General features: G+C 42.8%; 1 protein-coding gene across 2 annotated transcripts in view; it reads right to left on the bottom strand.

The window, feature by feature from the left end:
* Window positions 1-6: 6 nt before the first annotated feature.
* LOC106744553 overlaps window positions 7-20153 on the bottom strand; it is a 20864-nt gene continuing 717 nt past the window's right edge. Inside the window, exons 2-14 of one of the 2 annotated variants that reach the window (XM_014619441.1) lie at window positions 18976-19091; window positions 18610-18743; window positions 18188-18299; window positions 17862-18065; window positions 16896-16999; window positions 16517-16649; window positions 16112-16372; window positions 13970-14204; window positions 13545-13890; window positions 13178-13316; window positions 12398-12647; window positions 12227-12274; window positions 7-5641 (exon numbers count right to left, since the gene is read on the bottom strand). In XM_014619441.1, coding sequence (XP_014474927.1) covers window positions 3426-5641; window positions 12227-12274; window positions 12398-12647; window positions 13178-13316; window positions 13545-13890; window positions 13970-14204; window positions 16112-16372; window positions 16517-16649; window positions 16896-16999; window positions 17862-18065; window positions 18188-18299; window positions 18610-18743; window positions 18976-19091 — 4298 coding nt within the window. In that variant the 3' untranslated portion in view covers window positions 7-3425. The remainder of the gene's footprint in view (window positions 5642-12226; window positions 12275-12397; window positions 12648-13177; window positions 13317-13544; window positions 13891-13969; window positions 14205-16111; window positions 16373-16516; window positions 16650-16895; window positions 17000-17861; window positions 18066-18187; window positions 18300-18609; window positions 18744-18975; window positions 19092-20153) is intronic. The other variant, XM_014619442.1, reaches the window with a different exon arrangement.

Raw genomic sequence — 20153 nt, 5'->3', positions numbered from 1 at the left:
TATATATATATGCATAGGAACTAAACTGAAAATAAACTTTCAGATGCTATCCCTTATACATACAAATACAATTGACTCTGTTTCTCTCTTATAATACTATCGGTTTTCTTCGTTTTTATATACTACACGAGACAGAGCAAAGACCGCAAGCTTCGAACGCTACTTAGTAAAGGAAGGCACCTAATCATATGAGCTAATATCTACAAATTATGTTACACTTTTCCTCTTTTTTTTATGTATACATGTATGTGTAATATGCGTGCGCATAAAAACACTTAGATTATAAACATTTCTCTTCTCTAGAATATTGTCACATCTTTTTACACTGAACTAGATCTTGTCCGCCTTGGACTCGATTAGAAAGGCGCAGTATTAGCAGTAGAAAATTTACGATTAAAACGATAACTCTCGAAAGTTATAAAAATCCCATCCCTATTTCGTTCGAGCTCGGTATAGACGGAGTAATAATTAAACACCTGCGTGTCTGTATGTATGTTTTCGTGAATTCAGCATTGTGATAAAAATAAACGTTTAGTATGAGTATTACTACTGGCACCGTTACTCTAACCAGCACCAATAACACTTCTACTTCTACACCGTGTTCAACGGTCTTGATTATCACCGGTGCAAAAGCCACGTCGTTTCTCAGTATAGTTGGACAATTCGCATCTCGTGTGCATAATTGTGTCGTCGAATTCTAAGCGATCACCTGAAAGAACTATAGCCATCTTGTGCTGAATCTGAACATCAATCGAGACTGTTAAACGAAAGTCAGTCTTTACACGATAAGGCCAATCCCTTTTAGGCGGATCGTGTGTTTCTTCGCGACGTATCGTTCTTCCTTTTCTTCTTTTCTTAACGTAGTCGCGGATAAATGTTATATGATAAAGGTTACGTTTATATGATAAAGGTTACACTTCACGTGCTATTATCTGCGCCTTTGTAACATCGGATTTCCTGTGAACTATGTATTACTATAGTTTTCGTAAGGAATACTCTATATATATATATGATCTCTCTCTCTCTCTCTCTCTCTCTCTCTCCCTTGAGAGACCATGAATACACGGTAAAAATTTCTTTCTTCCCCCCCCCCCCTCTCTCTCTTTACATCTCTACCTCTTTCGTCGATGCTAAACTTCGCTACAGGATTACGTTTTACAGATGTATATATAATTAATTAGATAATTCTCTTAGAAAAATTGCTTCGTAAGAGCTGGTGGTAGATTGTATTACTAGTAGAAATCTACAAATTTGAAAGTACAAACGTAGCGAAAAGACTTAGCTGCAAAAATAGATGCACGAGCTTTCTCTACCTATTTATCATTTTTGGTATCAAGCTGCCAAGTTCCCACAACCTGGTTTCAGTTAAAACATGTTGGAAAGAGTGCCTTTTTGTCTCGTTCTTTCTTTAACGTACAAATCAACACCTCCCTCCACATAATGTCTTTTGTTTCTGTCAGTTTTTTCTGGTTCCTACTTCTNTCTCTCTCTCTCTCTCTCTCTCTCTCTCTCTCTCTCTCTCTCTTTCACTCTTTTCCTCTCACATTTTCTTTGTGTAAATCTTCTAAAAATGCAAAAAGTAATTAAAAAGTGATAGTATATGAATTAATACTTTCCGACTGGTGTAAATCACGTTTTTATACGATTCATCGCGCATTTGTCAGTTAGGCATGTGGGTATATATATGTATAAATATATTCACTCATGCAGTATGCGTGTGTATGTGTGTGTATGCCTTCTGATATAAACGTACGTAGCTTTACTAGCTGTTATCACATCGCCTTGTCAACGTTTGTGAGAAAATAACTGGCAAAATGTACAAATGTCGGAGAATCATGATATATAAATATATATATATATATGTGTGTGTGTGTGTGTGTGTAACAGCAGTATTTCTCTGCGTCTTTACAACCTTTAAAATATCTTTAAAATACATATCGCCATCTTGCAACTTTTTTCTTTAACGTTAAATTGAGGAAACAAATCACGCGTTAAAAGAGGTATAAATTAAATTCGAGTAAATTTACCGTTAATATTACTTCGATGACGATTCTGCCCGAATAAATAACGAATCGATGTGCAAAAACCTTTTCGCAAATTATTTATATCGCGCCGCTCCTCTTTGTCCTGCATTTTTTCACAAACGCGTATTTCGGAAACGGGCGATGTGTAAACGGGCGCGATATCCGCTCATTTCGAGCATTTCGCATCGCTGACAAATTCGCGCAATCTCGAAGCTGAGGAAAGAAGAAGGCGAACCACCTCGAACCTGAAACTCTGTACAACAGTGTATAACAACCTGCGTTCTGTCGACTGCGTCCTCCCGGTGTTCGTGAGGGATAACCTGATGTTTTCCTTTCTTGTTTTCTTTTTACCAATTAGCGTTCGCTACCACGTTAAAATTGAATGTCGCTCGCGAATGGCGCACGCTGCATTTTTAGCGTCTGCATCGAATATAGTGCGCGTCTGCACTTGCGCACACATAAAATGTTTTAAACAGGCGAATTGAGCGTCTTCTTTTTTTTTAATACATAACGCGCACGTGACACCGGTTTCTAGGGAGAGACGGCGTACCACCTGTATGTACGACGTTGGTAGCGAACGTGTTAACATCCCCGCAGTCGTACGCTAACTGCGATACGAGCACAGAACATTGTTTAAGCCTCCTGGTCCTGTTTGATGACGTCAGAAGTGAGAAAACGCGTGCCAAAAATTCTCGCGAGACACGTTGAATCAAACGGCCAAGTCAATGTGACACGCAACTTTCCTTCTAGCCCATTTTTTTCAACGTGCTCAGTTGATCACAAGTATCGTTTTATGGACGTGTCCTTTATATTTCCGCGTATTCCGCAAGAATTTTGGGCAAACGTTTCCTCTCGCTTCCGACATAGTCAAGATGGTTGCCGTGAGGAAACAGGAGCAGTTCCGATGCAGTCCCATTCCTTGGACATCGAAAAGTTCCAACCAGACGCACGATTTCTAAATATTTGTTTGTCACGATCGCCGCTTTGGAATATCGCTCGCTGATTCGCCGAACGATCAGGAGTTACGACGAGCACGGATATTCGGACGCAACTGGAAATGTTCGACGTCATTACAGCTGCGTTCGGCATTGCAAGTCGAAAATGTCGGATCGCTCTTTCACCTGAAAAATCGTCCCTTCAATTTACACCTTTCCCGTCTGGACGGGCTTTTTACTTTCACGCTCGGTTCGCTCGACTCGGTGACGCTGCTCGCTAGCTCGCGTTTCAGATTTACAATGCCGAATGCAGCTTATCGGCCCGAGAACCGAGAGTAGACGTTAACTGAGTCTTCCGTGCAACAACGCATCGGCCGGCACGATCGACGACCTCGTCACCCCGTGGCCGCTCCGCGAGGAACGAGCGGAGCGGCACGCGCTAACCGGTCCCGGCGGAGAGCTCATTTCAGGTGAACGGATTGCTCCTCCTCTTCAACGAGCCGAACCGCTTCTCCGACTGCTCTCGTATCACCTCGAAGGGCGCCACCTTGGTGCGCGCCACCTGCTTCTCCTCGTTCTCGTCGCTGGGGAAATCCTCGAAGCTCATGTTGCTGAAGCCGGCGGTGGCGGCGGAGCTCCTCTTGCCCTTCGGAGTCTTCTTGTGGCCCGCCGACTTGGTCTTGTGCGACAACACCTTCGCCGGCAGCACGTTCACCACGTCGCCGTGGTTCTCGCTGATCAGGTGGTACTTGGACCGGTCGGACTTGGACTTGTCCCGCTTGTTGTGCTTGGGCGTGTCGTCGTCCGCCGGGCCGACCAGCGGCTCGGGCGACATGGGCGATATCATATCGGACGCGATGTCCACCTTCGAGACGCTGTTGACCGCGTGCACCGTGATCCGGGCGGTGTGCGCGGTCGGCTGGATCGTGTAGGTGGCCTGCTGCGACGTCGGCGGTGTGGCCGCCAGGTGGACCACGGAGTTCGGCGACTGCACGCTGCCGCCGGTCGTCGGCAGGCTCGTCACGTTCTCGACGACGACGTAGTTGGTCGAGTGGGGCTGCGGCAACGCCAAGGACGTCGGGCGCTGCTGCTCGTTGATCTTCAAGGAGGCGAACTCCTCGAACGGAATTGAGCCGAAGAGGTCCTTGGAGGCGTCCACCGCCGGCTCGGTCTGCTGGTTCACCGTCACCATGCCGAACTTGGACGCGGAGGCGACCGTCGTCGGGTGGCCGGCGGATGTGACGTAATAGGCGTCCGCCGGATTGTGCGGACGCTGCAGAGGGACGTTGGCGTAATCGAGGTAGACGGAGCCCGGGGAGCCGAGGATCGTCGACATGGCCGGCTGCGGGGGCGCGTCGATGCTCGCGTAGCCGGGCCGGACGTTGTTGAAGGGGTTGGTGAAGCCGCTGGGACTGAAGGGAGACGAGCCGAAGAGGTCCTTCTCGGCGTCCTCGTCCTCCCCTTCCTCCTCGGCGATGCGGTGAGGACTGTTCTTCACCGACGGCGACGTCTGAACGGGCTGGTGGAAGCTCGCTGGAGCCTCCTCATAGATCGGCTTCTTACCGGCGACGGCGATGCTCTTGGAGTACTGGACGCAGGACAAAACGGACTTGGGCGTCGACGCCTTGCCCTCCACGTCCACGAACACCTCCGTGGGCGGGACGACGGTGGCCGGGGGCGAGCTGGAGATCGGCGTGACCAGATTCGAGTTATGCGACGGCGAGTTCCTGCCGCTGGCCAAGTCGACGTTCCTCGGCTCGCTGCCGCGGCTGTCGCTGCTCTTCCTCGAGCTGCTGGACCTCGGGAACGGCGCCATGGCGAACACGTCGTCCTCCATCTTCCAGATGCCGTTGTTCAGCGACTTGGAGCGCTCGTTGTCGTCGGACGAGCTGTCGCCGTTGAACAGCAGCGGCTTCGAGCCGTACTGATGGCGCACGAACGGATCGCCGTGCGACTGCTCCGGCTTCGACTCCGGGTCGAGCTCGTCGTCGAGCAGCAGCGGCTTCTCGCCGTACTGGTGGCCGACGATCGGGTCCGCGTCGATGGTCGGCAGCTGCTGCTGCTCCCGGTAGTGCCTCTTCGGCCTCTTCATCCGGTAGTCGTCCTCGTGCGTCGCCACGGACTCGCATTCCGCGTGGTACGCCGAGCTGCCGCAGGTGCGCACGCTCTCGGACACGGTCTCGTCGATGGTGCGCTCGCGACCCCCGCCGTCGTGCTCCTCGTCCTGGTTGCCCTCCTCGTCGTTCATCGCCCGCAGGTCGCTCGCCGAACCGATCGAGTCGTCCGACTCGTACTCGGGCGGGTTCGCGTTGTCCAAGTCGTGCGCCCGCCTCCTGCCGCGGCTCAGCACGTTCTTCACCCGCCTCCGCTTCGCTTTCTTCGCGCGCTCCTTCGCCGTTCCGGCGCCGGCCTTGTTGTTGTCGCTGTCGCTCGACACCTCGTCCGCGTTGAACGCCAGCTTCTCGTACTTGGAGCGGTCCTCCGCCGGGGCGCGCACGAACGGCGGCGAGACCGGGCTCGACTCCGTGATCAACGACGCCTCGTCGTCGAGCCCGCCGACGAGGCCGGCGCCGCCGTCGACTCCGCCACCCCCGCCGCCGCTAACGATGGTACCGCTCTCGCCGTTCCCGTCGCGCTCCTCCAGCCCTGAGCTCCACTGCGCCAAGGCCGCCCTCGATTTATCTGCGAAACAGAGAGTCGCCCTCGTTAGCGCCGCTCGTCCCGCGCGTCCGCCCTTCTAAGTTTCTCAAATGCCTTCTATGGTACCTTCACGAGAGATTTTTTCATTCTTTACGTCGTCGTCGTTGCGATAGGGAAATCGTCGTGGGAACCTGTTATTTACTGAGAAACGTATCGTCACTTACCTAGTCCTTACTTTCGCGACACCTCGTTTGAGGTACATAATTTTCTACGTGATAGCGGTGATTTCATGCTAATCCTGTCGGTTAAGACTCTCTCTCTTTCTCACACCGCGCGGGAGTCTACCTTACAGCGAGAGAAAATCGACCGCCCGGAGAATCTTCGATAGATCCCCAGGCCACCTATTGTGGAAATATTTGGAAAGATTTCCAACCAGAGCCTCTCAATTATTCCCCAGATCTTCGTTGTGTTTTTTAAGGAGTAACTGAACGATTCCGATCGAAAACTTTTACGAACAGTTCCATGCCCGGGAAAAAATGATTGTATATAATCATGTAAAATTATATATAATCATGTGCGATTCATACATGAATTTTGTCTCTGTGTGGCTACATATGTAATTATATATATCGAGACGACATAAAAATGCTGTTGAGTGGAAAACAGAAAAAAAAAAATAGTTTAATTCAATTAAGTGTTTAGATCGTGGGCAGCCATAAATATATAAGTATTTATTTCAATTATGTTCAATTATATTCGTGTAACAGCATTTTTTTAATGTAGAACATATATAAGGTGTTCCAACAAGGAAAACGTCTAAATATCCCAGCAAACATGATGACGTATAAATGACGTCTGTGACGTCGTTTTACTAATTAATTAACTAATTAATTACGTATTAATTAAGATGTACATCTTTATTGCGTCACTTGACATTCTTAATATCGTGTTTGCTGGAATTATTGGGGTCTAAATATGGGAACTTAAAAAGAAAATGCAAAAGAATGACCATACAAAATTTTCCTTCCACGATATTCCTCCTTCGAAATTATTCAAACTCTGCTCTAAATATTTCTTATATCATTAAAAACAAAGAAAATATTTAGGTGTTCTCCTTTTATGCTGGGACACCCTGTATAATTATATGATTATATATAAGCATGTATTATAGAGACAAAATTCATATAAAATCGTTTTTTCCCAGGTAACGAAATATCGCACCTGTTGTCCTGGACTATATTTTTAATCCTATGAAAAAATCCAATAAAGTTACTCAGAATGACCATAGAGGGACATCCCCGTGAACGAATGCACGAGATGACATTTCTCTCAAAACGAATAATGTATAAATAACAAATTAACTGATCAAACATGACGTACAAATTAATACGCTACATCTTTTCGCTCTTCGGACGCTTGTAGATTCGGTGATTCAAGCATAGCGCGAGATTCTACGATATATTTACAGAATAGTAAAGAACACACGCACACGCACACACACAATGTAAAGCACAGTATTTTCTACGGAAGAAAGAGACAGGATACGCGTCTGATTAGGTCTGCTGCAGACTGTGCACTTTGCTAGGCGTGATGTGCGTTAAAACATTTACAGTCTTACTGTAGTCACCTTTGGAAGAGAAGAAAAGAAACCAAGAAGAAAAAGGAAAAAGTAACTCACAGGTCGAGAAAATTCAGGTCCTCTCGACGTAAAGGAACAAAAAAAAAACATAGTACAACAGACACATTCTATGGTTTAAGCTATTGTTAGTAACCGCCACCAATAGGTCTGGAACAGTCCTAATCAGATTCAGGGGGTTAAGGGTAAGTTTACGTGAAAAACGCAGTAATGCTCTGAATTGCAGCCTGGTGACAACGTGCTAACACGCGTTGCGGCAACAATTTCGCGGACGACCATAATAACTGACGCATAAACTGTTTCTGTCTTTCTTTCTCTCTCTCTTTCTCTCTCTCTCTCTTTCTCTCTCTCTCTTTTTCTTTCTCCAAGTAAGGATCGTTAGTGCCTCGAACAAAGTATTGCTGCGTTTTGCGCCGATAGCGTTCAGAAAAAAACAAATACTCCGTATGCTAATTTACATTTTTATTGCTGTAACATTATTTGTCTTAATACAGCGACAAAGGTACCATCCGAGATTGTCAGCCCCCTATAGTGCTCTTAATTCGCAACGGGAGAATTTCTCTCTCTCTCTCTCTCTCTCTCTCTCTCTCTCTCTCTCTCTCTCTCTCTCTTCCTCTCTTTCCCTCTTTCTTTTTACAATACAAGGGTTTCTCGCCGCGAAGACACCACAAAAGGAGATGCACGCTTTTATGCTCCGTGGTAACGAACAACGGAGACGGTGTTTCTTTTTTTCCGCTCTCTATCTCTTTTTTTTGTTCTTTTCGTCGTTACATCGTGAGACTGTGCAACCTAACTCACAGTGTATTTTAGGGATCTCATTTCGTGATCGCGACCGTGCGTAATCAGAGACACCATGGGAGGCAAACAAGGCGGGACAGGGTCAAGAAATTTTTTTTAAACAAACGATAAAATTCGTTCGAAATGAATGTGAAAGTGTTTATGCCTCCCAAACTTATTAGGTTGTTCCAGACATTGGACAGATAAGTGTGAGACATTCTTTCTTGCTTTCGTCAATTCTTCTCTCTCTCTCTCTCTCTCTCTCTCTCTCTCTCTCTCTCTCTCTCTTGGAACTAAGAGAAAAAAAAGCGCACTCGTCAATTGTCTTCGCATGTTGTCATACCATTGGAAGGATCTCTTTCCGTTTTGCGATACTTACATATTCAAGGAAGAATCAACATATTACGGCGGTTCCGGTAATACTACTAGTGCTAGTAAAGATAATCCGAAGCTCGCCTCATCCTTACGTCGCACGAGCTTCGCGTTATCTCTCTCTCTCTCTCTCTCTCTCTCTCTCTCTCTCTCTCTCTCTCTCTCATATTTTTCAAGCAACGGAATTCATTTCGCAATTATCTCTTAGTATCTTTCAGCGCGATGCAAGAAGAAGAAGGTGGCTTCCGCGCTTTTATATCTAAGCTAATTAACATTGTTAGGTAAAAATTCCCGAAGGATTAACAATTGTAAAAAGATAAGGTATTCGCGCGTTGTCAATTAATTAATTAATTAATTAACGTTTATACAGCGTTCGTTACATTAAGATGTGTCGTTTGATATAAACGTTATAACGCATTCTCGCGACAAGTGGTACGTAAGATGGATGCGCGAAAATATACGGAGCATCACACACGCACGCATATACGCACGCAACGTGCGACTTTTTACATTCCCAGAGAGGACAAGACGATTCGGAAGTGCGATAGATCGCCCTTCGATCAATCGTTTCTCATCTCCCGCGTGTTTGTTATACACCGACGGGTCGCGACGGATCGTCAAATCACATCGTAGTATCCTAAAATTCGACACGAGCGTACACAAAGTGGAGAGGTGACGTTAGTTACACACCACGGAAAGAAACCCAAATTAGCGAGTGTAAAAGCGACGTAAGAACACCGTGGAGAGAAAACAAACACGCAAACGGAAACGAGAAGAGAAAGAAGAGGCAGACAAGAGAGACGGAAGAAACGAGAGGAAGAAGTGCGAGAAAAGAAAATAATTGCTAAGTATTATTTGCCAGTCACTGTAGTATTACCATCGCGCGAGGGGGGAGGGGAGAGATACAATATTTCATGGTATTATATATATGCGTGTATAATAACCTTTATGTGTATGTTCATGTATGTGTATGTTCACATGCGTTCACGCATCGCGCGCGGAGCCATCGTCGTCTCGTGGGAAGGAAAGGTTCGCGGTATCGTTCGTTAATATAACAGTCTACGTATACTACTATCGCCTTTCTATTTAAAGAAAGAAAAAAAATACATCCTAGTCTTTAAAAGGAAAAGAAAAAAAAAACGAGGCGTCTAGTCTCACTGAGTACGCAATTTTCACATGGTATTGTATGATCACATTGTTTAATCGTTTTCGAAATACTGGAAACCTATTCTTCCCACATCTCTTAATGTGCTATATAATACAATCATTGTAACATTCAATATACGTTTGCACGTATATGTGTATGTGTGTATGCGCGCGCGTGTGTGTGTGTATATGTATGTATGTATGTATGTATGTATGTATGTATGTACACACACACACACGTGTGTATATATATATATATATATAATATATATATATGTATATATATATGAGTAGGACAAAATAGTGTACCTAAACTTTGTATATCACATAATATATAACATAACTTTTCATATGTTGCATGACGTATATATATATATGTATATTCTCATTTATTTATATATTTATATGTATATGTAATATTTATATGTAATTTGTTCCTTCCTTTTGTCAGCACGCCAACCACCTCATACAGAAACACTAAAAATAAAAGCTAATCCCGCTTTGTGCATTACATACCGTAGGAACATCTATTATAAAGTTAAAGACGAAATTTTCTCTGTTTCCCTTATCGTTTCACCATATATGCTCATCATGTTTTTAACAATTTTTTTTTTAATAATTACACTTGCTATGTAACATAATATATTTATATCGTGTCTTGAATCTAATATTCGATGTATTATCCTTACGTTCTGTTACATAACTTACTATTTGAGGTAAGTAGAAGTTAATGTTATGTCATTCACTTGCAACGTTCACTATTCCTTTCGCGTAATTGAGCATAACTGAGCAGATTAACATCACATTATTTTTTTTTTCGCAAATATAAACTCCTGCTAGTAAATAAAATACTTCGATTTTCGTCTTCGTCGAAATTCTCGCGATATTAACGAAGTTAATATTTTTAAAGCTGTTATCAACATATTCTCATATAAAAAATGAAAATACTCCACGATATCTTTATGAATAGACTATCTTTAATAAGCGCACTTTAGTAAGCACAGAAATAACCTGGATAAACACACGTGCGTCTATATCAATAAAGAAGGAAAAATTGTTTAATCCCCAATTGTGTTTTGTAAATGATGCAAATAAAATCCAGATCAATCCGTATCTTTTGTTGCTAGCGCCAGTTGGAGGCATTATTCTATTCGATCTAATTTGGAAATATACTTGAGATAAACTACAATCCAGTTTCACTTCGTGTGTAGAAACGAGAATTTGTTCGTAGATAATACTTTTCTCTCTACCGATCGTCTACCCTATCATATTCAACAAATATGACTCATTAAAATTTATTCGAAATGATGGGAGCAAAATATTGTTAAGATTCAGTAATCGAAGTAATTAAGTTTCGTTGGTAAATATGACAGCGATCGTAGCTTTGTAACTTATCTTTGGCAAAACAAACGGTGTAGTAGAAATTTATGATTTACTTATTTACATATATATTATTGAAAAAAAGAGATATATATAAATGTTTAATTTGTTTTAATTTCGTAAAGTACTGTAACGGTATGACCAACATTATAAGCAACAACTGATTGTTATATCACAAATCAAGTTTCGTACATGATATTAGAGAGAGAAAAAACTGTCATTTCCTACATTATATCTCGAAATACTACTTTTCTCATTTACCGTTACCTTCATTCTGTCTAGTAATAAAAATTAAGACTTATGTACATGGAAGTGCACAAAAGTATAACATGCTGACAAATGATTGTTTCAGCATTTACCTACATCTATTGTCCACAAACATGGTTGTATAAATACACTAGTATTTATAAATAGCCCTCTTCAATGGTCATTTCAATGTGTGACACAACAATAAAACATAAGAAATCCCTAAATCAAATTAAAATTGTCGAGTTTTAAGTAGAGAGGAAAAAAATACGGAAAGAAAATTATAAATCAATCAAAATCAGTCATTTGTTCTTAAATTGCGTAAAACGTTTCTTCGTAAGCTTAACGATTTTGTCAGTTGCGTAAAACTAAAAGGGAAGGGGCAAGTATTATGCAATTAAAATAAAAATGACTAAATTTAGTTAGTCTTGACTCGATTAGTTTCAAAAGTATGAAAAATGTGATGTTTAAAATTCGTAATTATGACGTGTTCAACATATGAATATTTTTATACTTAGGTTCTAAATAAAGCTAAAATTAAAGTATAGTTTCGAAGATAGTTCGAATTGTATACCAAGGTTTTCTCCGGCACTCGAATCTTTATAAGGCAATTCAAGACTGTGATAAGTCAGCCATGATAAACTGTTCCAAAAGTAAAGTAATACAAGTTATATCGACGTTCATATAAATCCATAAAAATTCTACGTACTTGGTAACATATCTAAGAAGAGATTGATGATTTCTAAGAGGACTGGTAATTTCTTCTCCAGCATATTGTAGGTGGAAGAAATTTTCCAATACCAAAAATTTTGTTAAATCGAAATATCGAATTCGTCGGGGTTACTTGGTATACGCAATTGAGACTTATCAAAAACGACGAAAGACAGTGGTTATGACTACAGCTTAGAATCTTATGTAGCAATGACTCGGCAAATATAAGAAACTAAGTATTAAGAAACAGCGAGCGTGTTCATAGCGGCTTCAAACCAAGTACAGATTAATATATTAATATAGGAAAAGTGGAAGAGAGAGATGATGAAGGACAGTGTAAGTAGGATTTTATGCATTACCTCCAGCGATAGCAGCAGTCTTTGATCCAATTTTGTTCTTCTTCCCTGCTAAAAGAGAACCCGATGATTAATAGAGACTTCGGGTTTATGAGATCGACGCAAACAAATGTCTGTATCGTTTCTTCTTCCTCTTCTTTCTTAATTAATACAAAATTTCATCGAGATGCTTACTTGGCAGGCTAAAGGGTGCGGATTCAAAGGGGTCCTCCGGTAATTCGGTGTACGTCATAACGAGGCTTTCGCGACTTTTCACTCCGCTGATACTGGTGTTGCTCCCTCTTCTTATTTTATCGAATTCAGCACCAAAGATATGATCCTCTGTTAACTGATTAAAAGGCTGTACATCTTCGAACGGATTCCATGCAGCTACATCCGCGCTCAATGATCTCCCTTCTGATCCTATTAGGCTCGAAAGTTCACCCTGATATGAACGTAGGATAAAGATTACTCGACAATGCAAAGTGAACTTTTTGCGTCGATTCCTAGTGTATCGTTCAGACATCGGTCGGAGTTTGAACTACGACTATTGCTTTTTCATCGATAAAATACAATTGCGGTAAACACGTAATTTTCGTCTTCCTTCTTTATATTAGCTAATTCGTAGCAAGATTTTCAATATCCTAACTTGGAAAACGCTTCTTAATAAGGGAGTAATATAGTATCATTGGTGCAGTGCATAAATAATATGGAAAGTAGTTATAAACATGTAAGGAAATAAAATATAAACACTGTAAAAATGAAATTTAAAACGAAGATCTTCCACCCTCCTTTAAAGAAAAGGAAACTTCATGCTACGTCGCCGACCAAAGAAATGATTTCTTTCACATTACAATAAATATAAACATTTGAAATTAATGACGGTAAAAAAAAAATCGATAACACGCAATAAAACCTCGTATAAACACAGCGTCAACAAAAATAAAAATAAAAATGTGCGCTTTATGTACTTACAACACGTACATGCGAGGCACTAGTTGCTATACAAGGCCTTATATCACTGGGAAGTTCTGGAGGTGTGGCATCATCGGCACGTGGCTTAACGGAAGCCTCATATGGTGCTAAGAATTGAGTGGTTTCAGTTGCAAACGCTCTGTGAACATTGAAATGGCCACTGTAATTAAATAAACAATCTCCTTCAGATAGAGTGTGGGCGTGGATTCCGGTCTCTCTCCCTCTCAAACTCCTCCTGCACCCTCGGACGCTAATTTGACCGGGACTCATCGGAACACTGGAGAATATTGGGTACTTCGCGAATCTTTGTGAGCGTGTTGCGTATACGTGACACGTAAATAAATTCAGTAGTGAAACGGACTCTTACTTGTTAAAAGCGCTCGTGTCACTAACGTTTCTCCTGTGCCGTGAAGACGCCAATGTCGGACTATCGGGCGGAGACGTGCTCGAACTGATGTTCTGGCTCAAGCTCTCAGTTTTATTGACCGGCTTCGGTAGAGCTGGCGGCGTGACCGTCGGAGCCGCTTTGTTAGGCCCCGCGGGAGGAATGGACAATTTCGACGGCATCGAAGCGACCGGCGGATACTTGGACGACGGATAACTGGGATTGGAGAGTTTCGGGAGGATCTTCGCGGGTTTCGGTGCTACGGGAGGTGGTATCTTGGCGGGCGGTGGCATCGCTCTCGCGTCGTCCTTGAACGGATCCGGATATCCTGTCGGAGCAACGATCGAACGCGAGAGTCAGCTGGGTGCTTTGCAATTTTCATGTTTGTCATGTTGCATTGGGATTACCTGACGGTGGGAACAGAGCCTCCAGATTTGTCTCGTTCACGTTCGTCGCGGCTCGCGCGTCGTGCTGCCTCGAGTCGAAGTAAAACGAGTTCTTGTCTTGAACGGTCACGGGCGACTGCTGGGTCAAAGGTGAGTGGCTGATCATCGGGCTCTGAGATTGACTGTACTGCGCCGACTGCCCCGGTGACTGGCCAAATGGGATATTTTGACTGGGAGTGCAAACATGAGGCGACACCTGAGAACAGAATGATTACTTTTTACACGTCAATCGATTAATCATAAAGTTTGATTTGACAACTGATTCGTGTAACATCCAAATCAATCTATATTTAAAATCGGTATTTTTAAAATAGAATTTTTCGAACAAACGCATACGGCGAGTCAGCTTTCCATTCGAATAAACCGATCTTGAATTCGTAAAAAGTAACGTAATTTTATCTATTAAATATCTCTAAAATTTCCCTAATTGATAAATTAAGTGATAACTTATTTCTTCTTGCTTTCAATCATGTTGAGAAAAAAAATACTGCCTCCGCCAGGAGGTATTTAATATGTAAAATTACGTTACTATATGATAACATATACTATAACCTTGGCCTTATTATATTCTATCATTTTTCATATTCATATTTAGATTAGTCACATTTAGAATTTAATATATTTTTTTATTTTCTACAATACCCTGATATGAGTAAAAATACTCCACGTCTAAACAAAACCATTCTCTTTATGTCATATTGCATGGTTGTACACAAATTTTCGGAAGAATCCGTTTCATCATGATAGCACGCTTCATCATCGTCCATGTTGCCACATGTGAGCGCGAGAAACGTCAGCCGCACGATTTGTCAACTTTAATCGCTTATAATTAATAGAAAAATATTGTAGCTTCACCATTTTCGTGTTTGAACTTTCATCTTAGAATGTCCCCAAGAATCCGAAATTTATAATGACATACGGTAGTTCTGGGACAGCCTGTATAATTCCGATATTTCGAAACTTGGATATTTTTTAAACTCGAATATCGAAGCCTCCAAAAGAAAACACCATCCCTACTCTACGTTAATGCACCGGGAAAATAACATTGCAGCAGCTGCTGAACTAAGTGGATATTTTTTCTATTGTATTTTAGAAAGTATCCAAACAAATAGCTTTGGCATATCAGCTCCGAGCTGATAAAACATGTTTTCACAAGTTCGATAACTCGCGCGCAACTCGAACTGGATATTCGTCCATCGACAGGAGATTTAATGACAATCGTACCCGTTGCACATCCGCCAAGAATATCTGAATATTTTCGTGGATGTTTCAGCGGAAAAAAAGAGATTATCTCAGCATATCTATAAAGGCTCTTCTACAATAGCCGTATGGATATAACAGTAAGCCTATAATAAGAATTTAAGGCGTAAGCCTTAAAAAATTGACCAATCACAGCCGAATATGAAGAGAATAATCAACTGTGATGAGTCAATTTTTTAAAGTTTGGAGCTTAAATCTTCATTGTAGACCCTGCTTAGCCCCTTGTCCACAATCTTGTTTTAAGACGTAAACAGCAATCAAATTGACCAAACCACGGTCGTTTATCGATCGTGCTTGGTCAAATTGCTTATTGCTTACGTCTTAAAGCGAGATGTTGGGACAAAGAGTAAGATGAGAGATCGTAAGAACTTATTTTCGGTGTAGTGAACTGTAAGCGAAATGAATTATTATCATTTCTTATGCCTTACGGTTGACCAATCAAAACAAATGAGAACATCGAAGCTCCAATCTTCTCCTTCCTGAGTGGCCCGCTTCACGTTATGCTGTAAAGCTATTGTAGACAGCACTGATTTGAGAGCATTAAATTCTATCATCAGTTAAATGTTACGGCCTTACAGCTATACTCTCTCGGCTATTGTAGAATAGCTTTAAATTCTGCGATCGTCGGTTAAATGCTACGGCCTTTACAGCCACTTTTACGGCCGTCGTGGAATAGTCCTAAAGCCTGTCCTACAATACCTGTCGTATGTCAGAACGTAATAGATGGTCCAATGAGGGGAACTTACTTTCGAAAAATAAATTCTCTCATTGGACCATCAGCTGCGTTGTGACATCTGAATCCGACATACGGTGTATTGTAGAACAGGCCTAAGACTAACTTACTTGAACGTAAGAAATGGAATTGCCCGGTGGATTTTGCGCTTGGCTCCCTTGGCCCGATATCTGTCCCACGATCTGGCCGCCTAGATTGATCGGGCCGGTGCTAACGGCTTGTCCTTTCGGTCTCTGTCTCGGCGTCACGGACGTGCCCTCGACCGCCGTTATTGGCGTGGGCTTCGGAGTTTTCACGGATGCCGATCTTTTAATGTTTTCGGAATCCATGGGTGGACACGGTAATGACTCTATCGTCGGTGTTGGGACTTTCTGCAAGAAGGCAAATAGGAGTTAAATTTATTACGTGTGGGAGCATGTAACGAGTAAACTGAGAAGTGTTTCGTGGCCAAATATCCTGTGTTGTCGCGGCATCGGTGCAACTAGTGTGAATTATCATGTGAATTGTCCACGTACGTGTAAATTTGTCACGGGACACTCCTTGCCTTGGATTTGGAAGGCGATCACGGACACTTGGTAAATGTCTGGGCGCACGTCGGGATCCGGCTCGAGCATGTATCGGATCAAAGAATGAAGAGCTTTACTGTATCTGTAACAGATAAATGTCTTACGTTTATCTTTTGTACACTTTTCCCGTAGACATAACCGCTCAATGATCACATCCATAATATATCTGGTGCTTCGCAGCGTTTCTATTGCCAGATTCTCGATCACTCGTCGAAACACAGTGCCGTTACTCGGGTCGCCGCGTTCAGAACGCGGCTGGGGGTCGTTAAGTGATTAAAAATTCAAAAAACTTCTGTCAGGCGTATACAGTCGGCCTTCTTCCACGTACCTCAAGTTATCCGGTATGGTAAAATTTCCAGACTGTATGGCGAGCGTACTCTCGCCGAATGGTAATATGAAGTAGCAAAGTTTATACAGCAGACATCCCAAAGCCTGAAATATGGAACATCAGTGTAAAAAGACGCTAATAGGATTTCCATTAGTCTCGTTTGTCTAATTAAGAGGCTACATACACGCGAACGGTTCAAAGAAACAGTCCGATGTTTGAATTTTTCTGCCGACCACACTATTGACTTTATGAAGATGTCCTTTTGAAGAGCGATTTTTCATACTTTTATTTACATATTACATGAAGCCCATTACAAGAAAAAATGATACGTTATTATTACTCATTCTGTGAAACTCGTCATCGTTAATTGGTACCTGAAATATCTCGGAAACCGTTCGATAGATTTAGCTGTAGTTTGGCATAGATATTCTTCTTGATAAGATTTTATCTAATCTTTGTCGTCGAATTTTTTTGATATATATTATAGCTTTTTTTTTTTTATAAAAGAAAAGAAGAGAAATTTCGTGACGAGAAATCTTTCGACTTGTCTTTCGAATGTTAATAAGAAATTGTTTATAAAAAATTAATATCTCAAAAATCGGCTGCGACAAAGACTAGATAATCTTACTACAAATGTCAATGCAAAACTAGAGCTAAATCGATCCAATAGTTACCAAGATATTTTGGATATCGATTAATGATGACGAGCTCCACAGGAACAATAACAAGCAGTAATAATAGCGTTACATATCAATTTCTTATGACGGGCTTCACATAATATAAATAAAAATATTGAAGAATCATCTCTCAAAAAGACATCTTCATAAAGTCAATAATGCGGTCAGCAGAAAAATTCACATTCAATATTGGGCGTTTTTCAAGTCGCTCGGTCATGTACGCAGTCCCTTAATGACCTAATTTTACTCTGCGTGATGCATCCGCGTCTAAGAAACATATATACGTTACCCATATATCAGCTTTCGTAGTGATGGGTTTCCCGCAGTACATGTCGACCATCTCGGGCGCTCTGTAGCTCAAAGTGGTGTATTTCTTGATTTCTTCCTCGACTATCGCGGTACCGTGAACACTAGGATTAAGAACCTTCCCTGTCGCGGATCCGAAGTCACAAAGAACGTAGTTACCATTGTCGGCGAGCAGTATATTTTCCACCTGTGATGACCAGAAAAGAGATTCGAGATAGCCAGATTTACGTGCATACATTGTGTTACATAACACCTCCATTAAACGTCTGTACACCGTGACACCGTTAGCGTGAGGAAGAAATAGTTCACCTTGAGATCTCTATGAATTATGGGGGTTTGGCAATGATGCAACCGAGACACGGCTTCGCAGACGTCGCAAAAAATCTGAAGAACCTCTGACTCACTGAAACCTGTTTGCAACCTGGAAGTAAAAAGTATCACGCGTACTATGTAATGCATGTCATAAATCTCAATATTCTCGAATTAATGAGATTCTCTCTATGGATCGTATTGACTTGCATGCAGATTGACACGAGGCAGTCAAGCCTCGCGATTATCAAACGTAGGGAAAAAAGATACGTTTCTTTAGAATCCTTACGATACATTTCTGAGTATATAAATACACGTCAAGAGAGAGAGAGAGAGAGAGAGAGAGAGAGATATTATTAAGATTGGACAAAATCTTATTATTGAAAAGAATATAATCAACTGATATATGAATCACTGCTAACCTGTTATTCATCATTTGAAGAAGCTGGGATTTACAATAAGGCATTAACAGTAGAAGTTCATGTACTCCTCCGCCGGTGTGAGTTATGCTACTATCTACATATCCTATGATATTCTTATGACCACTCAAGTTGCTCTGCAAACACAAGTGTTACATGCAATCTTTGCTTACGGAGAATACAGCGGGATCTGTTCTCTCTATTCTTGCACTGGCTAGCTTCCTCTCTTTTGCCGCCGAATCTCATGAAAGAGAGAGGAGAAGGAGAACCAGCGCGAGCTAGTGCGCGGCCAGTTGCAGGAATAGAAGAAAAAAGAACAGACCCACCGTACGTTGCGAATCCAAGTGGGACGGAAAGATCCGCTCTTACGGCGATTTGTATTTCCCTCTTGCACATGTTGAGATCATATTCATTGTTGACGTAAATCCGTTTAAGCGCATACCGTCCACCGGAAGCTTTGACCAGAAATACAATTGCAAACCCTCCTGTAAAATAAGGAACGTTCAATTGGCTTAATCGGTTTTAATTAGAATCGCCATGGATGAGAGAAACGCGGAATACATTTCGTTTCGCCTATCCGCCTATGTTAAATCACCGATGTACCTATTTTATTCTCCTCACACTTTTCTCACGCGCTCACCGAAAACACCGTATCGAGTACGAGAGCGCACACGGTGATAAGGATGGACCGAATTGTGATAATTATAATGCAGGACGCGCGCGCGCGATAGAAAGAGAGAGAGAGAGAGAGAGAGAGCCGCTAGATTAGCGCAGAACGCGCCGTATGCTGTAATCCGACACGGATACAATTATAATCGGCGTTGATCGAGGCGAGCGTATGAAACGCGGGGCGCGACGAGACATCGCGACATCGTTTTATCACTCGAACACTCGAGAAGCACACCCGATGCTGATGGGACAATCGATTTCTCCTCGCCAGCGTCGGTGTGTCACGCTTAATGAGAGAACGTATTCCAACGCGTCTAACGACTCGCGATGACAGATATAGACCGTGGTGGTACTCTCGGGGGGAGAATCGTAGAAAAAAATATCGCAACCTCGCCAGCTGTTCGGAGGACGACCGGACGACGCTCCGAGGTGACCGGGTTCACACTCCTCCGAGACGACGGGACCGCGATCTCCCCCGATATCTCGTCACGTGACGTACGTTCCGCGGAAGGAGGAAAAGTTCCTCGAGCGTTCCGACGAAACGCGACCGTCCTATGTCGGACACCGTCCTCCCGGACGGAGATCGCACACCGTCGTCGCTTTTATCGATACCGCGCGCACACCACCAAATCCGGCGTATATATCGCGCGATATCGGTAAGATCGAGTTGCGAGGCCGGGTCGTCGTCTAGCGCGACGATTTCGCGCGTAAGAAACGCGCGGGTGGGCCGTTCGTTCGTTCGAGCGGAAAAGGAGACAAGCGAGACGACGGCGACCAGCTGGGGGCGAGAGGGTTGCGCGCGGCAAGGCGAGATTGAACGGGAGAGAGAGAGAGAGAGAGAGTGAGTGAGAAAGAGAGAGAGAGACACGGGGGGGGGG

This window comes from Dinoponera quadriceps, unplaced genomic scaffold (genome assembly GCF_001313825.1).
Source record: "Dinoponera quadriceps isolate SergipeBrazil2010 unplaced genomic scaffold, ASM131382v1 scaffold1339, whole genome shotgun sequence".
Taxonomy (NCBI): Eukaryota; Metazoa; Arthropoda; class Insecta; order Hymenoptera; family Formicidae; genus Dinoponera; species Dinoponera quadriceps.
Note: the sequence above shows the minus strand (reverse complement) of the source record. Positions and strands in the feature narration are given on the sequence as shown.